This window comes from Momordica charantia, assembly GCF_013281855.1.
Source record: "Momordica charantia cultivar OHB3-1 chromosome 9 unlocalized genomic scaffold, Mcharantia_2.0 BLBB01000009.1, whole genome shotgun sequence".
Classification (NCBI taxonomy): domain Eukaryota; kingdom Viridiplantae; phylum Streptophyta; class Magnoliopsida; order Cucurbitales; family Cucurbitaceae; genus Momordica; species Momordica charantia.
In genome coordinates, this window is record NW_028275167.1 from 26,156,706 (window position 1) to 26,175,101 (window position 18,396).

At 33.4% G+C, this 18,396-nt stretch overlaps 3 protein-coding genes across 4 annotated transcripts; all 3 read right to left on the reverse strand.

The window, feature by feature from the left end:
- Window positions 1–1,629: 1,629 nt before the first annotated feature.
- On the reverse strand, window positions 1,630–3,933 carry LOC111010278 (glutathione S-transferase DHAR2). Of its 2 annotated transcripts, none has more exons than XM_022283646.2 (6): window positions 3,574–3,913; window positions 3,399–3,489; window positions 3,148–3,291; window positions 2,488–2,605; window positions 2,255–2,395; window positions 1,630–1,878 (listed from the first exon to the last, which is right to left on the reverse strand). In XM_022283646.2, exons 1-6 carry the CDS (start codon window positions 3,629–3,631, stop codon window positions 1,789–1,791), a joined length of 642 nt encoding a protein of 213 aa, XP_022139338.1. In that variant the 5' UTR covers window positions 3,632–3,913; the 3' UTR covers window positions 1,630–1,788. The 2 variants fall into 2 exon arrangements, with proteins under 2 accessions (XP_022139338.1, XP_087973307.1); XM_088117181.1 differs by lacking the exon at window positions 1,630–1,878 and adding an exon at window positions 1,928–1,987 and having other exon boundaries at window positions 3,574–3,933.
- A 925-nt stretch (window positions 3,934–4,858) lies between these two features.
- On the reverse strand, window positions 4,859–7,629 carry LOC111010279 (glutathione S-transferase DHAR2). Its single transcript, XM_022283647.2, has 6 exons — window positions 7,470–7,629; window positions 7,308–7,398; window positions 7,070–7,210; window positions 5,734–5,851; window positions 5,510–5,650; window positions 4,859–5,131 (listed from the first exon to the last, which is right to left on the reverse strand). The coding sequence occupies exons 1-6, from the start codon at window positions 7,525–7,527 to the stop codon at window positions 5,039–5,041; spliced, it is 642 nt and encodes a 213-aa protein (XP_022139339.1). The 5' UTR covers window positions 7,528–7,629; the 3' UTR covers window positions 4,859–5,038.
- An 8,067-nt stretch (window positions 7,630–15,696) lies between these two features.
- Window positions 15,697–18,187, reverse strand: LOC111010194 (dirigent protein 9-like). The gene is made up of 2 exons (XM_022283535.2): window positions 17,949–18,187; window positions 15,697–16,802 (listed from the first exon to the last, which is right to left on the reverse strand). The coding sequence occupies exons 1-2, from the start codon at window positions 18,132–18,134 to the stop codon at window positions 15,807–15,809; spliced, it is 1,182 nt and encodes a 393-aa protein (XP_022139227.1). The 5' UTR covers window positions 18,135–18,187; the 3' UTR covers window positions 15,697–15,806.
- Window positions 18,188–18,396: the final 209 nt, after the last annotated feature.

The following is an 18,396-nucleotide window of genomic DNA, read 5'->3' on the forward strand; positions in this document are numbered from 1 at the left end:
TAATCTTCGTCGTGCATCAATCTTGTTTTTCATGGAAATTCCTCTAAAATGAGTTAAATCCTAATCAATGCTGAGTAAGGCGGTGTTGACCTTACCTGAAGTTACAAAGTATCACATTAGAGTGAATTTGATGGCGGTGAGTGAGAATGAGCAGAAGAAGGATAATGTCGGTTGTTGATCAGTCCTTCCGACCATGACGTAACACCGATAAATAATACCGTTGGCCACTATGTAGAAGACAAATAGTGTACCAATGATCTCCAATATCTAGGCTATGCGCAGTCCGCTCTTTTTTAAAAAGCAGATCTACTTTTGATTTTCTTCCTACTGCAAAGTGTGTATGTCACTCAAATCATGCGGATGCAAATTCACAAACTCTGTAGTAACTCTGTAATGGGGAGCATAAACCCATTCTAGATGCACCAACATATGTGTTCTTCAAAAAAATGGAAAAAGCATAAGAGAGTGACAGTCTTTGTAAACTCAACAGAGATACTATAATTGGACGCACATTCGATTGATGCTATTTGTAATGACCATAGGCAAGCGACAACAAACAATGATAAGTAAATGTAAGAAAACAATATTAAGCATGAACAACAGGAGATATCGTAGTCCACATGACATAATTGATTACATTTCGAAGAAGCATGAAATCACTCATTAAGGGAGTCACCTGAACAGTCGTATGCTCTCATCCCATCTTTTGCAGTCAGGTTGATCAAGAAAAATCTAGATACTTACTCTATCTTATCCCATCTTTTGCAGTCAGTTTGATCAAGAAAAATCAAATACTTACCTATCTTTATTCTTTATTCTGCCTTTTTCCATCCTATTTTTTTTTTTACTCATTTTCTATTTTTAAAGTATTCATTTAACATATTTTATTTTTGAAAATTTAAAATTCTGCCTTTTCCCATCCTATTTTTTTTTTACTCATTGCCTTTTTTAAAGTATTCATTTAACATATTTTATTTTTGACAATTTAATATATTTTATTTTTGAAATTTTAAAATCAACATGGGTGGGATGAAATTTGAACCCATTTTAAAGTATTCATTTAACCTATTTTATTTTTGAAAATTTAACGTATTTTATTTTTGAAATTTTAAAATCAACCTGTGGACTTTGGCACATGTAATTTGAACCCACGACTTTGGCACGGACATAAGTGACTTTCCCCGATCCAGTTCTGCTTTTTATATATAGTTCTGCCTTATATATATATATATATATATATTTTTTAATATGACATATGAGAGAGAAATTCAAATTCACATCTTTTGGCTAAACATAAATGTGTTAAGCTGTATTATTGGCTGTATTATTGATTCGATGAACGTAAATGCATTAACTCGTTGAACTGTATTATTGATGTAATGAATCCTGTTTAGTGATGCGAAGTTGGAAGTAGCCAAATTCTAAGGTCGACCATCAGTTTACGTTCAATATTTTGACTGATGGACGACGTGAAGTAAAACATTGATGAACAAGAACAAGCATTCGAAAAACTAGATCAAAGATTTCTATGTTAAAAGCCGACTCGAACTGCTAAGAAACCTCCTAGACTTGTTTAACTTCATAAAACCAAAGCTCTTCCAAAATGGTGAGAAACGAAACCAGAGCAGATGTGGGCATTTCCTAAGAATAGGAACTCTTTTATTGAGGCATAGTGATAATACAGTGTTTTATTTAGGCATAGGAAAATAGCAACCAAATTCCCATGCTTAGGATTTGTAAGCCCCCAGTATTTTCATAACTTGGGATCAAAACATCTCCTGCTTCAGTTCAAGCAGCATTCACCTTCAGCGCCCACCCAGCAATTACATGTTCCGGGGCAGCCTTCGTCTTCACGAAGGATTCTCGTGCGAAAAGCAACTGCAAAATCAACATTCACCCTTCACTGTCATTGAACAAATATGGATCCTGATTCGTCTCCTAACTAGATGAACTCATGTCCCACTCGTCGGGGTGACGATGAACCCATCTACACTTAAAAAAGAACAAATTTTATCCTGGCATTCTCCATCAGTTAACCCCGTTATCGGAGATTTGAGTTTAGCTGAGCAGAAACCAACCAGCACATTAGATTTCAAACTGCAAGTAATCTAAGAAGCCAGCAAAGTCTAAGCAGATAGAGAGCAACGAAAATGAAACTGATAACAAATAGAAACCTCATACTGGCTTAAAAAGATCTGATTGAACTAAAAGATGCAACTGCAAGCTATACAACGTCGGTGCAACTACATCGTACCTTTTTGTAGGCAGACAAACTGGCTAAGTTTTCAGGGAAAGTCCACTTCTTGAAGTGGCCAAGAGCAACATCAATTTGGTACAACTTTGGTGCCAGACTCAAATCAGCAGCAGTTACCTTCTCTCCAGCAACATAAGGACCCTAGGCACCATGAGACATTGCCAAAAATGAGGAGAGCAAAATCATAAACACTTTAAAATCGCTGTTCGATACATTATGCACGGCGCACATACATGAGCCTTAAGATGCTCGTCCAACGCCTTCAACTCTTCAAGCAATGCCTGCTCCGAACCATCATTCGAGTCTTTGCTCATCAAGAATTTTACAAAAGCACCGTTTATCTTTGATCCCCTATGAACCAAAGTACAGAGAGGACAGTTTTATTCAGAACCAAAGCATAGTTTATAATTTGAGGAAAGCCGAGGCAATTACAATCTTGGATGATGCCTAACGAGAGTACTGAACTAGACCAAATTAAGACACTTTCTCCGTGGATTAAAAGGTAGAGAAACAAGAAGTTTGTACAACTCGTAGAAGGAATAATTATGAAATTAATTCTTTATCCAAACCAGTAAAGAGATCAAGTTGTCTTCATCTAGATCTAATGCCTTAAATGCAATACAATCAATATTCAGCCACCATCACAAGACAAACTTAGCTACAACAGAACCAAACATCTTGCCAAACTAGAAGTCAGTGAGACTTGAAAACAATGGACACATCAAACAAACACAAAGACATGTGGTTACAATTCATGCAATCATCCCAACTCCACAGTAATAGTCACACAACTCAAGAAATAGAAACTTCAAGTCTGAACTGTTGAAAACATTGATCAACGAAGAAGAACAGCAAACAGTGAATAGAAAAATTCAGGAGGTAAAGGAGCTTACACAGAAGAAAATTCAGGAGGAGTAACGAGAGAAGGCTCTGGATACTTCTCCTCAAGAATCCCCACAATTACATCGGAGTCAGGAACCCATTTGTCATCGAACTTCACCACCGGAACTTTCCCTTCTGGGCTCACTTCCAAGAACCTGCCAAAATCATTAACAATCCACACAACCCCATTTGCTTAAAAACCCTCTTAAAGTAGCACAACCCGAAATGAAACTGAAATAGAAGCAAAATTTCGAGATATTACCAACTGGGTTTGTCGGAGAGATTGATTAGATGCAGTTTGTAAGGAATTTTCTTCTCCTCCAAAGTTAAGAGAACCCTCTGGGTGAAAGGGCCTGCAGGAGAGAGAGAGAAAAAACACCCCAAAGTCAAAATTAAGAGAAACTCAAACAAATTTCCGGTGGGAAAGAAGAACATACAGTCTCCGATAACATCGGGTGCACCAACGGCAGCCTTGGCAGCAACCTCGAGGTCCATTTTCCGATAACGTTGAAGCTGGGAATCACGGAAGAAACTGAGGATGCGAACGGCGAGGGCGCGTGGAATTGTGGGGTATATATTGAAGTTCTGTGCTGTGCTGTGCTGTTGATTTTCATGACGGGTGGATGAAATTACTGGAAGAGGACAAGAAGGTCCAGAACATTCAGGCGAGGATTTGGTATCTCGAGAGAGGTCAGAGCATTTCTGACATCGATTGAGATTCTTTTTCAGGAAAAAGAATACAAAAAAGAAAGTTTCGATATGGGTAATTGAATATGAATATGATCCGAATATTTGCCCACATCCATAAAGCTTAATTAAAGTGGAGATCACCGATGAGTGATGGGTGGGATGACAAGATGGCTTCAGTTAAATAACATTTCGAGCGATATCTGAAAAAAAGTGGAAAATCCAATTGACTAAAAAAAAAACAAAAAGAATTCAAGTGATTTCGTTGATCCCTCCTGATCCTTTTGATTTGAGAATCAAGTTTTTCTTTGTAAGAATGAAAATTTGAAAGGAAAATCACGTCTTGGATATTTATGTGAAAAAAGTCGAATTCTTGCAGACCTTAAGAAAACAAAATTTTCTGAACACATTTATTTAACTTCACTGGCAATGTACATTGGGCAGTTCCCACCTACTGTTGTACATTTTTAAGAATTTTTTTTATTGATTTCTTTTTAAATTATATCGAAAAGTTTGTTAAAAATTTAATACAATCCCTTTCAAATTTAAATCTTGAATTGCATCCATTTGAGTATGGACATTTCAGGGAAAAATATAAGGTTTGGAAAGTCATTTTAATGTCAATATAAACCTAATTCAGCGATAATTAACATATATCTCTGGTCAAAATCATTCTCTAGCAAGAAGATGGTAAGGAAGTCGCTTTTAGTTCCACTTGTCGTAAAAGAAAAAAAAAATCGTTTTCAGTGATATAAGTATGTTGGAGTTGCCAACTCTGAGTATAACATATATTCTCAAGAAGATTATAAATGCGAACATCCACCTTAACGTATTATTTAACTGAAAAAACAGAGTGGTTTCAAAAATCGGCAAACAAGAATGAGCATCAGAGAAACTAGATCAAAGAATTCTAGAGCTGAATGCAGACTCGAAAATTCCATCAAAACCTGGTAAAAATTGGGTCAGTGCTTTGTCTTACATTCATATAACCAAAGCTCTGCAAAAATGGTGGGAAAATAAACAGAGAAGAAGAAGAAGAAGAAACACAGCTTTTCTAAACATTGGCATTCTTAAAGATGTGGCATAGTGATATACACTAATTTATTGATGCCAAATGAAAATACAAGACACAGGAAAGTAGCTCCTGGCAACCAGTCTCATTCTTAGGAATAAACCCCCAATACTTCATAACTTGGGAAGAAAACAAATCCTGATTCAGGCTGGAGGATTCACCTTGGGCTCCCATCCAGCAATTACATTCTCCGGGGAAGCCTTCGTCTTCACGAAAGATTCTCGAGCGAAAAGCAACTGCAAAATCAACAATCCGACGGCCAACAATTCATCAGAGCATCATATAATAAAACACCCTTCATTACCATTGAACAAACATCAATCCCGATCGTTTCGACTCTAAGTAAATAGATGAACCAACATGACTTGTGCATAACAAGCTAAATTGAATGAGATGATAACATTGAACCCGTCTACTCTTAAAGGAAGAACAAAGTTTATCCTAGGATTCCCCATCCGTTAGACGCACACGCCCGATTACTGCAGGTTCGAGTTTAGTTGAGCAGAAATCAACCAGAACAGAAGATTTCAAACGGCAGGCATTCTAAGAAGCTAGCAAGATCTGATTGATTTTAAAAGTTACAGCAATATAATGCCTTTGCAACTACATCGTACCTCTTTGTAGGCGGTTAAACTGGCTAAGTTTTTGGGGATGGCCCACTTCTTGAAATGGCCAAGAGCAACATCAAGATGGTACAACTTTGGAGCCAGACTCAAATCAACAGCAGTTACCTTCTTTCCAGCAACATAAGGACCCTGCACCATGTGACATTGCCAAAAAATGAGAACGGAAAATCATACACTTTAAAATAGCTGTTTGATATATTTCACACACATACGTGAGCCTTAAGATGCTCGTCCAACGTCTTCAACTCGACAAGCAAAGCCTGCTCTGAACCATCATTCGGATCCTTGCTCTTCAAAAACTTGACAAAAGCACCAAATATATTTGATCCCCTATGAGAGAGGACAACTATTTTTTCAGAACCAAAACATGGCTTATGATTTAGTTAAAGATGCGTTTGGGAGTGCATGCTTATAATAAGTCACAAGTGTTTCTCCAATAGTATTTTAATTAAGATGTGTTTGGAAGTGCTAATAATAATTGTTTCTTGCAATAGTACTTTAACGATAAGTATTATAGTAAAATTTGCTTTGAAGTTCTTTCCAATCAAACACTTTTTTAAATAACCCACAACCGAGGGCCCCACACTATCTGGAGTACTCGTGCTTGTCCCAAGATTTGGACTTATGTCAAAAATTTTCTTTATTAAACTCACTTGGGGATTCAAATACATGACTTCTGGGTAGGTGTTATTAAGTGACTACATGCCTTTGCTAGTGAACAAGCACTTTGACCAAGAAAACACAAGGTGCTTACTTACCCACTATTTTAAAGTATTTTGGACTTTTCAAAAGAAACTTTTATCTTATATGATGATTTTGAGTGGGAAATGTTTTTGGTGCCTAAGTTGTTTTCATTTGGATTATGTTTATCTATATTTTAAACCTACAATCACAACCCTCCAAAAGAAAATATTCAGCTAACTCAGAAAAAAAGACACTATTGGTTTAGATCATCGGATGAAAGAAACAACTGGATCTTTCAAGATGAGGCTAGGGGCAGGGATATGGAAACAATTTTTGGAATTTGGTGTTTTGGCACACTTTTCCTCCAGGTGGATTTTTTTAAAATATATTTTTTTAATCCTTGGAACCCTCTGTACATAGTGTTTCTATCAATGAAGTTATAGTTCCCTTATCCCAACCAAAAAACAAAAGAAATTCAGCTGCCTAACTGGCTGACCCCATAAGAAACATAGCTTTCACAAATCACAAGACAAAATTAGCTGCAACAGAACCAAACATTCAGCTAAAATAAGGGTCAAACCAGAAGTCAGTGAGACATGGAACATGGCTTTCACAAATCACAGGACAAAATCAGCTACAACAAAACCAAACATTCTGCTACAACAAAGTCAAACTACAAGTCAGCGGAGACATGGAAAAAATGGACCCATAAAGCAAACACAAAGACATATGGTTACAATCCTCCCAACTCCACAAACAGAAACATCAAATCTGAAATGTTGAAAACATAAGTCAACAAAAAAGCACAGCAAACAGTGAATAGAAAGAAAACCCAAAAAGGTAGAGAAAGTAAAGAAGGCTCACACAGAAGAAAATTCAGGAGTAACAAGAGAAGGCTCAGGGTGCTTCTCCTCTAGAATCCCCACAATGACATCGGAATCAGGAACCCATTTGTCATCAAACTTCACCACCGGCACCTTCCCTTCCGGGCTCACTTCCAAGAACCTGCAGCAGATCACCAACAAGAACCCACATAACCCCATTTCCCCAAAACCCCTCTTTCTCTTGCAACTGAAATAGAACCCAAATCTCGAGATATTACCAACTGGGTTTGTCGGAGAGGTTGATGAGATGCAATTTGTACGAAAGCTTCTTCTCCTCCAAAGTTAAGAGAGCCCTCTGGCTGAAAGGACCTGCAAACGCAAAATCGACAAAAGATCAAAAAAATTTCTGCTGAGGAGATGAGAGGGAAAGAAGAACATACAGTCTCCGATGACATCGGGGGCGCCAACGGCAGCCTTGACCGCAGCCTCGAGAACCATTTTGTGATCGAGTGGGCAGTGGATGAAGGGGAGTGAAATTGCAGAAGAAACTCAGGATGCGAATGGCGAGAGAGAGTGGGAATGGTGGGTATATATTGAAATTCTGTGAGAGTAGGTGAAATTATTGGAGGGGGCCAGCCACGGATTTGATACGTGAAGAGAAATTAAAGCATTTCTGAGATCGATCAGTACGATAGAAATTATTTCTCGAAAAGAAAAGGCAGAGAAAATGAAAAAGTTTCTTTCATCTGCAAAAGAAAAAGATACTGAATATAATCCGTCCATTTGTCCACATTCGTCAAGCTTAAGGTCTTCTTCAATTTATGAAGCTCGTTTCCCCCTCGCCTGATATTTTGAGGGACACATCTCTCAGAAGTTGTCCACAATTTTCTCAACAAAAATTAAAAGTAGTTTGGACTGTCGTTCAAATTCTGTTTCTTATTTTCCAATTTACTATTCAATCAATATGGACAAACTTTAATATATATATATATATGTTACAGACTCATTTCGTTTTTGTTAAATTACCATAACTACACTAATTTACAAAAATAAATAAATAAATAACTTTCTACAATTCAAATTCACAACTAGATATATTCCAATTACCGCTGAGTTATACTTGTTCGCGAAAAAAATAATACCTGATTTGTATTTATTATGGAAAAATTTTGTATTTTTATGTAAGCTTTGTGAAATATATTGGTATCTTTTTCTAATAAAAATTTCCGAGGCCTTTCAAAGTCCTATTAGCATCATTTAAAGATGATACGTAACAATATCTAAGAATTGTTTATCAATAATTGATGAAATATAGAATATGTATGCTATAGTACTATAAATATTTTTGGTTAAAAAATATTTTTAATCTAACTACTTTTGCTGAAGTAATAATTTAATTCATGAAATTTAATTTGTAACGATTTAGTCCCTGTATTTTCAAATTGATAACAATTTAGTCCTTGTAATTTAAAGTTGGTAACGATTTTGTCCTTATCATGATTTTTTTTATTAAGTTTCTTATATATATAGATTATTGATAAACTATAGAGGGACCAAACATGTTTATAACTTAAAAGATTAAATTGTAATATGATAAAATTTGACACTTAATTTTAATAAAAATTTTTACGATATGAACTAAATCATTACAAACTAAAATTTAAGAACTAGATTGTTATTTTAGTGAAAGTACGTTGGACTAAATTATTATGTATGGAGACTAATGTGTTTTTTAACCTTAAATTTATTTATATAACTTAGACCTATGAATTTGAATCCCGATTTACATTACACCGTTTTAAAATTTTTTTAATTGATAAAAAATGTATTTATTAATATTCAATTATTTGTGTGGATAGATAATACAGTATCATCTGTTTTGGAATTTAATTGAAGGTGACGATGGAAGTTTTAACCAAAATAATAAATAGAATTACAAGAGAAGATTTTGAGTAAATAAAAGTATCTCTGGAGTCACTGCCATAATGTGATAAAAGAAAACAAATATTTTTCGTTAATTATTATTGACAATAGTCAAATCCATGTTTAAAAAATGAATGAAAATGTAAATAATAATTGAGAAGGACCCAACCAATAAATTAAATATCAATAACAAAGACAAAAAACATGTCAAAATCTCGTTTATAATAATACTAATAATAATAAAGTATTATGAACAACTTTACACGTTGATAATTTTATTTAGACTAAGAGATAAAAAAGGATAGGTAAAGATGTCACAAACTAGTAAATTTTTATCATTAATATCTTATTTATGTGGATCGCATTTGTATAAAACTTTTTAATATATCTCTTAATATTTTTATATTTTAAAAGTCTTACAAAACTATTGACGTTGATATTGATTTTTCACTAATCAGCTTATAAAAAGATCTTATACGCAAGTAGATATTTTTATTTTGTGGTTAAAATTGGAAGGAAATTAAACAGATAAATTAAGGAATTAAAATATTTTAAAAGATAATATCTTACGTCTTGCTATAGTACTCGAACCTACCTTACACGTCATTCTTCCATTTGTACCATTGGCCTGAGGATGAGGCTTGGCTCCAACTAAGGTGGCTTATGATTGGGCTAATAAAATTACTTTTTACCTTCATTTGATTGTATCACTATGATGTAACATCATGATGTCGTCTTGTAACAATAAGATGTATGGTCGATAAAAAGATACATGCAGTGTTAATTAAGTATGATCACATAAATCTGGTTACATTATCAAATACGAGTCTAAGGACTTTTTTTTTTCTTTTTTTGCAGGTGTTTAATTTTTCAGAATTAATTTTGTTTGATCTATCCAAAAAAAAATTACTTTGTTGGTATATATTCAAATTGCCCATTAGTAAAAAGTTATAACAATTAACAATATAACTTATTTCTCAAAAATAAATAAATAAATAAAACAACTAACGACCTAACTTTGAGGATTTCATAATTTTATGCGAATAATTAAAGTTCAAGAATGTGATTACAAGAATTTCATATATTCTCAAAATAAAAAATCGAAGTTTTATAGTTTTAGTTTGTTTTATGGTACAGTTTTGTTTTTATTTTTTATTTTTTAAAGTAAGAGAAACCAATAGAAAAAAGGTTATGAAATAAATCTTATAAAAATAGATTTTTGAAATAACAGTTTTTAGGTATGGTTTGCCCAACACTAATTTCAGTGTTGATCATCATTTTAATTATTTTTATAAATAATTCTCTATTTTAACATTTAAGTTTCTTATTTATCAACAATTTAATGAAGTATTTTCCTTTTTAAAATGATGAGTTTTGAAAATGGCAGTAGTGTAAAACTTTGTGAAGAGTAGTTATGAACTATTTCATTATAATGTTTGAAATTTAAGAGCCTTGTATAAATATTGATTTTGAACCGATCAATCAATGAAAATTAAGTAGATATTTTTATTTAGTAGGTTAAAATTGGGGAAGAATTAAAAAGGTATATTAAAGTAATAAAAAATAATACCATCCTTTAGTCTTCATTACTTTGTTTACATCAAGAACAAATTTGAAGCTCCTTTTACATGTTTAATGTTTTGAAGATTGATTTTGTTCATAATAACATAATATCAACGATTTCATGAATTTATTTCATATCAATCTTTATAGTTAATTGAGGATTTTTGCAGGGTACCCTTTTTTTTAATATATATATATATATATATAGCTTGAAACTTGAAACGTAAAACAAACTTAAAAAGAAAAAAACAAATAAAAAAATAAAAGGAAAATATATTCATATTTTTTTAATGATGGAATTTTGAAAAGTGCACGTGTGAAAATTCATGAAGAATAATTATGGACCATTTCATATCATAATGTTTTGGAATAGTCTTGTCCTTAGTGCCCAAACAGTTAACCACAAATGTGATAATTCATATGATACCAACCCTCTTGTCCACATCTCCAAAAAAGTTTGGTTTTTTTTCCCTCCACTTTTGCATTATTATTATTATTATTATTTTAATAAGATAATTAAACAGCATGGAAAGATTCGAATTTATGACATCTTGATTATCGCTCGATTACCATTGGACTAAACTTATGTTGGACACTTTTACTTTTATATTGTAGTAGCACGGTGTATCATTTATTTTTCGTAAATAAGTTAAATATATGTTTTAGTTCATAATATATAAATATTTTTCTAAATCTAGTTCATGCCATTTGAAAAGCTTTTATGTTTCAACATTTTTCGATTTAGTTCTTTATAATTGGTAAATGTTAAAATTGATTAATGATGAAATTAATTGAGGGTTAACCTTTTCAAAAATTTAGAGTAGAAAAATGATCATCAGGAGAAGAAAATTTGAACTTTTTATCAATATTTGAAGGGTTTGAAATTTTGGAGGAAGAATAAGAAACTCCCTCTCTAGATTATCTTCTTTCTCCTATAAATGTATGTTAATTTACTAAGCATCATGCTATATAAGTTTATACTATTTAATGATGAGAGACTAAATTTAAAACGTAAATAACTTAGTTGAAACTTTTTAAGAACTAAATTTTAAAAAACATTCAAACAAAACATATATTTAGTCTTTTAGACCTCATCATGGGTGACTCATTGGTCTAAAAAAACTAGGATTAATTAAGAGTGAATAAGTTCGAGCCTTATAATGAGTACCTACTTTAGAAATTAGTAATTCTTATGTATTTCTCGACACGTTGTCTCGTGAGATTAGTCGAGATGCACGTAAGCTAAAACGTAGGTTGGTACTAAATTTGTGTCGTAAAATTGGAAATAAGTAATCACTATTTGTTTTTATTATCCATACGATCATTTTCTTAAAAAAAAAAATCATGGTTTTTATCTCTCTACATTTGTCCTTTTAAATCGATTGAAGTTTTAATATCTTTTTATTTATATTTATTTAAATTTTAGACAGAAATATCCTTTTTCATCATTAATTTAAATTTTATATAGTTTTCACCATAGCTAAACTTTGATTAAATTTTCTCATTATTTGGTATTCAATAGAAAAATCTGATTATTTTACCATCCGACAAGCGCATCTGAGGAAAGATTTTGTCTCCTGTCAAAATTCGAAAATAATGTTATTTGGAATAAAGTCGGACACGTGCACAAGAGGGAGATAATTGCTTTTATTATTACTTTTCTCATTTTTATGTTTTGAAAAAGTAAATAAAAATAAAAATAAATAATAAAAATGGTAGGTCAAGTAATATAAATCTAATACACATCGTATTTGCTTAATCTCATAATTTTAAAAATTATAGTTTAGCCTTTATAGTTTTAAGTTTAGTTTCAACCTAGAATTTTTTAATATGTTTTTATGTTTTAAGCATTATTCTTTAAATTTGAAAGGTTAATATTAAGCTTGATACTATGTGAATAATATTTCAACGTTGTTGCAAACAAGTTTGATGTCCTCACGATCACATGTCTTGGTTTTTTTTATTTTTTCTCAAATCAAAGGGATAGAAAAGGAGGGAGGGCTGGTCAAAAATTAAAAAAAAAAAAAGAAAAAAGAAAAACGAGGTTAAACCAAACCGAACCAACCTTTTTTTCACCCCTAGGTAAATCAAACAAATTATTCATAAACCATTTTTTTACCGACTACAAAATCTACTTATTTTTTTTTCCATTCTTTACCCAAATTTAATTTAAATCAGAATGCAGATAGCTAGATAGTTAACTGAATTAGAAAACATGTTTTATATTCAATATAATTACAATAGAAAAAATTCATGAAGTTGACCAAATTATTGGAAATAAATTAAAATTTTTAAAACTACTAAAAATTCAACCGAACCAATCAAGTGAAAACTTTTGAAACTATAAAAATTCAAATTTTAATACAACATGTTGGGGAAGGAATTCGAACTCAAAATCTTATGCTTACAAGTATATGTCAATTACTATTGAGCTATGCTCGCTTTGACAACAGATTTGTAATTTAACTATAAATGTTTCACTTTAATTTTAAAAACACATACATTTTTTTCCTTTTGCTTTTGATTTTAATATATGTTCTTAAATTATGAATATATAGAGTGAAGTGTCTCTCGTTACGAATCTATCTCTCCACCATTGTAATGGTGTATACTTTAAAGAAATTATCTCATCATTTTTATTTATTTATCAACTAAATAATATTCAAACGGCGAACTTCAACCTAACAACGGATCAAGATATATATTTAATAGTCGTGAGCTCGAATTCCTATCACACGAGAGGTACTTAAAAATATATATATAATCTACACTCATTTATCATTTTCAAATATTAGATTATGTGAAACATTTTTTTAAAACAAATTTCTATATTTTCAACATTCACGATGTATCCAATACAAATTCTTTATTTCTACTTTTCAAATTAAATATTATATTAAATTAGTGGTTGCATAACAACAATTTTAAGTAATATATTTTCAACTTTGGTTTATTTTTGTTCTTATAATACTCAAAAGGTTTATTTTTTTCTTTTTTACTTTTTAGAAGAGGTCATTTTGGCCTATTTATTTTATTATTTATCTCACTTTTTCAATCATCATTTCAACTTATACATTTAACAAGTTTATGCAATATTAATATTATTGGTCATATATTAAAATATTTCTATGGCTTATAAAATTTGTGTGATGATTTTACCAACAAAGACTAAAAGTGCCATCTACTTTTTTTCAAGCACAAAGATCATAATAGACGTTTTGAGATATAAAGACCAAATAGACAAAAACATAAAAGTAAAGGCACCATATTTACACTTTATTTGGGGGTTGACATTTAAGTTTTCCTTTTCATCACTAATTTAAAAATTTATAATTTTCACTATAATTAAAAATCGTGAATTAATATTTCTCATTATTTTATGATCATATTTCACAAAGCGTATCTAGAGATGAATAGATGAAGCTAAAAAATCGATTTGGTCGATCGAACTAATGTCGATTGGTAGGTTTTGTTAGAATTCATATAAATGAATTAAATTTATCTAATCCATCAGCTTAAGTTTTTGGCTTGAGTGATGGTTTATTTATTCTTAAGATGGTATTAGAGCGGGAGGTCCTACTCAATTCCTATATATATTTTTTAATCTCTTCCACTCAACATCGAAATGGTATATGCTTTAATTTAACGAAATTATTTTATTATTTTTATCTATTTGTTAATAAGAAAATTATATTAATTCAAGTATATTAGTTTCTATCAGAGAGAGATCTTTTATTTTCTATATTTTCAAAATTCACTACCAAGCTCAGCTTTTTCCTAAGTTCTGATTTTAAGATTTAGCTTTCAAATTTTTGTTACTTAAATGTATATTTAAATAACAAAAAAATTATATATATTCTCATTTTCTTATATTATATATAATTTTTCTAACATGAACATAATTCAGTGACGTCCTCCTGCCAATCTGAACATATAATTCTTTAACCGTTTTAATCATATATTTTTTTCAATGAAAAAAATCAGAGAATCTCACCCCACAGACCAAAAAGAAAAAGAAAAAAAAAGCATCCACCCTTACTTTCAATTTGGATTGTTTCTATATCGGGTCAAATTGAGGCGGGTCCGTTGCTTCAACTTCACCCGTCATTCGTGAAGGAATCACTAACGAAATACCACATCGAGAAGCCCAGTTACTCCTTAACTTAGATAAAAATGGAATTGTGATGTTGGGATTGTGAGTGGAGACGGCTGTCGAGCGACAAGAACAAACCGGAGTCGTCGTATCTGTCTAGAAAGATTCCCGAAGACTTTCTAATATCATCAAAATCAAGGCCCAACCAACTTTGACTTATACTATCCTCTTTATTGAGACCAGCCACCTCTTTTTGAAATTGGAGAGTTGGCTGTAGTTGAGACACGTTTTTCGTCTTGACGAGATTGATGAATTTATTCGATATGGTTAACCACGTTTTTGGTCGAGAACAACAGCAGCTAAATGTCCTAATACTACTACTTGGATATGGAATCTTCATGTTGATGCTCATGGTTTTCATAGTCATACTAGTAATTTGGAGGAGTACTCGGCTAAGTCTTGAACCTTCACGCTGACTTGTTTGCTTTCTCATTAGTAAAAACGCTTCTCTTTGCCCCTTACGAATGTAAGCCTTAAGCGAGAGATTTGTAAGGTAAAAATATTACTAGAATTTTTCATTGATATGACATATATATATATATATATATATTTTGCTTTTCCCATTCATTCCTTTTAGGATTAGTCGTGGTCTTACAAACTCTATCGTTCATGGTATGGACGAATCTATTACTTCATACAAATGTGTAAAAGATGTTAGCCGCACTTAAAAGCTGAGTATCTGATAGAAGCTTGACTAGAAGCGGCTAGTTGCTTCCCGAATGCCTCCTAACTTTAGTGTGTCAAGTCTTCCCAATGTCTCCAAAGAGATGAAAAGATGAAGCAATTAACAAGGCTAGCCCACGGAAGAAAGGCTTGCGACTACGTTTTTATATTGATATTTTGATCAGGCTCGAAGATCCCTAATCTTGGAAGGCACATGAGTCAGAACACCGATTATGACGATAAGGACATCCGATTCTGACGACAAGGATCTCTCTAACAAGACTTACTCCTCGGCGTGTGTGTGTATATATAGTGTGAGATAATTTTTCTGAGAATTTTTCTTAAAACTTAACTTTGTCATTAAATTTCATATTAAAACAGCAGAACATTGATAATCACAGAGATACGTAAAGAAACACGAAACTTTCAATACAAATCACAAAGCTTATAAACCCAAATAACTCCTTAAATTAATTTAGGAGAGATAAACTGTGAAATGAACAATGGTGTCCACACCGTCCGTCGTGTGCTGATCCTCCTGATGATGAAGCGTCTCCACCGTCGCATAACCTTTAGCATTCTCATACTTCCCCGTCCCTCCGATCACCGCAATCTGCGACTCCGGCGTCGCCGTCCGATGAACCCCAAAAAAGCTTATACTATCCTCAACAACTCCATGCTCGTGCCCACCGCCGCCGCCGCCGTGGAACAACGCCGTCAGCGCCACCGTCTGGCTCGTCCCGTCCAACGAGCTCGCCAAGTAGAACCCCTGCGCCCGCCCCATCACCGCCGACCCGAGCTCGTGGCCTTCCGTCAGCTCGTCGTCGACCACCGTCACGGAGCCGAACATGAGCTGCTGGAGAGTGACTCTGGAGGGGAGCTGGCCGGCGGTGACGAAGGGCTGGTTGTCGTCGCCGCCGTTGAGGACGCCGTTGTTGGCGCTGTTCTGGAGGAGGAGGTTGCTGCTGCCGCCGCCGGCGCCGTTGAAGCCGGCGAGAAAAGGGAGGTTGTTGTTGTTGTTGATGATGTTGTTGAGGTTGTCGTTGTTGAGCAACGGGAGAGTTCCTTGGATCGGGAAGAAGTTGTCGTTCGGTTTTGAAAATGCGATGCCGCTGCTGTCGGAGTTCGCCACGATTCCGGTCACCACTCTTGCCGATGGGTGGGACCCTCCGAGGATGTCGTGCATGAAGAATGAGAATGGTTCGGCGCCGCCCGCCGTCGTTGCCGGAGATGGGCCGGTTGGGGATGGTGTGATAGGTGCGACGGCGGCGGCCGGAGTGGCTGTTGTTGTTGTGGGAATAATGTTGTCATCTTCGTCGTCTTCTGCAGCTGCATTGGGGGCTACGACTGGTGGGTTGGTTTGGGGTATTATTGGTGTTGGTGAAATATCGTCGTCGGCACCGGCGGTGGCCGGAGAAGGAGTGGTCGTCGGAATCTGGGTGTTGATTGAGGGTGTTATACCTGGGCCAACCTGTTAATAACCAATGGACTCAAAACCAACTTTATATGTATGTTTAATCTTTGGTGTAATTCAAAACAATAGTCTCTAGGTTTGATCCTCCACGCAGGTGTTGTATTAAAAAATATTGAATAATCTTGAGATCAAGATTCATCTAGCAAAATATTTTTTTATTATATATATTTTTTTGGAAAAAACTTACCCCCAAAAGATTTAGATCATGTTCCTTCTGATTATGGCATAACCCAATTGTAAATTGACATATATGTTACTTTCAGATTTTTCTATTATTTTATTAAAATTCACATCTTATTCGTATCACTTCAATATCTTTTCTACTTTTTCTTTACTGTTTTTCAAAAGACATTTGACTTTTCTCCTCCATCCTCTCCCTCCCTAAAATTTCTCATATTTCATTTTTTTCTCTCTTATCTCATCCACTCTTGTTACCCAAGTTAAACAATGACAATTTAAAGGCAAACAATCTTGATTTTCTTTTTATTTTTCTTTTATGACTTTTTTCCATCTTTAAAATGAAATACTACATATGTTTGGAGTAGTTTGATTACATTGGGAGGTCCGTAGCAATAACGTGAGAAACACACATAAAACAAGTTCTAATAATGGAGGATATAGAACAAATGAGCTAGTGAGAGAGAAAAAGTGAAGGACATGCAGAAAAAAATGGAAGGTAAGAGATTTTAGGAAGAGAGAAGAGGGAGGAGAAAAGTTAAATGCCTTTTGAAAAAAAAGTAAAAGAAAAAAAATAAAAGAGATATGGATGAAATGTGAATTTTAATAAAATAATAGAAAAATCTGAAAAGCAACCTATTTCAATTTACTACGGAGTCAATGTGGTTAAATGTGGTCCTGAAACTCATAAGACAAATTTTTTCCCTTTTTTTACCTTGTTTCAAACATGTGACTATTTATCTTCCTTAATTTAAAATATCTTTATTTTTAAGAAAAACAAAATATATGTTTTCTTCTCTTCTATTTAACAACAATTGACAAAATAGGAGTGCTCACTGGTCTATATTTATATTGAGTACAGTATTTTTAATCTTTTTATTTATATTATATTAACAATACAATTTAGAACTCCCAAACCGATCTAAACTATAGGAAGAAATTAAATATGAGTATAGTTATCCAAACCTGAGGCGCCGGAAAAGTGGCCGGCGATGGGACGGTGGCGAGAGGAGGAGTAACCGCCGCTTGGGGCTGAGACTCGGCGACGTCAGCGTCATCCTCATCGAGCAGAATTCTGGCAGAAATGGCAGATCTGAGACCAGTAGAAGCCACCAAGAAGAAGAATATCAAGAACAGAGGCGTTTTAGCCATTTTTTTTCGAATTTGATTGAAGTTTGAGAGATATTTGGATGAAGAAGAAGGTGAAGCCTCGTGTGGGTTTATATAATTTTTCAATCAGAGAGAAGTTGGAGCTGATAATGGAGTTGGTAATTTTGAAGAAACCTAAACCTCCATTTTTGTATAAATATATGAAGGTCTGGTGAGAAATTGAAAGTTGGATTGGTTGAGGTTTTTCATAAACTGTAACACTTACAATAATATAAAGTTTCGTTTAGTGTATTTAGTAATCTAT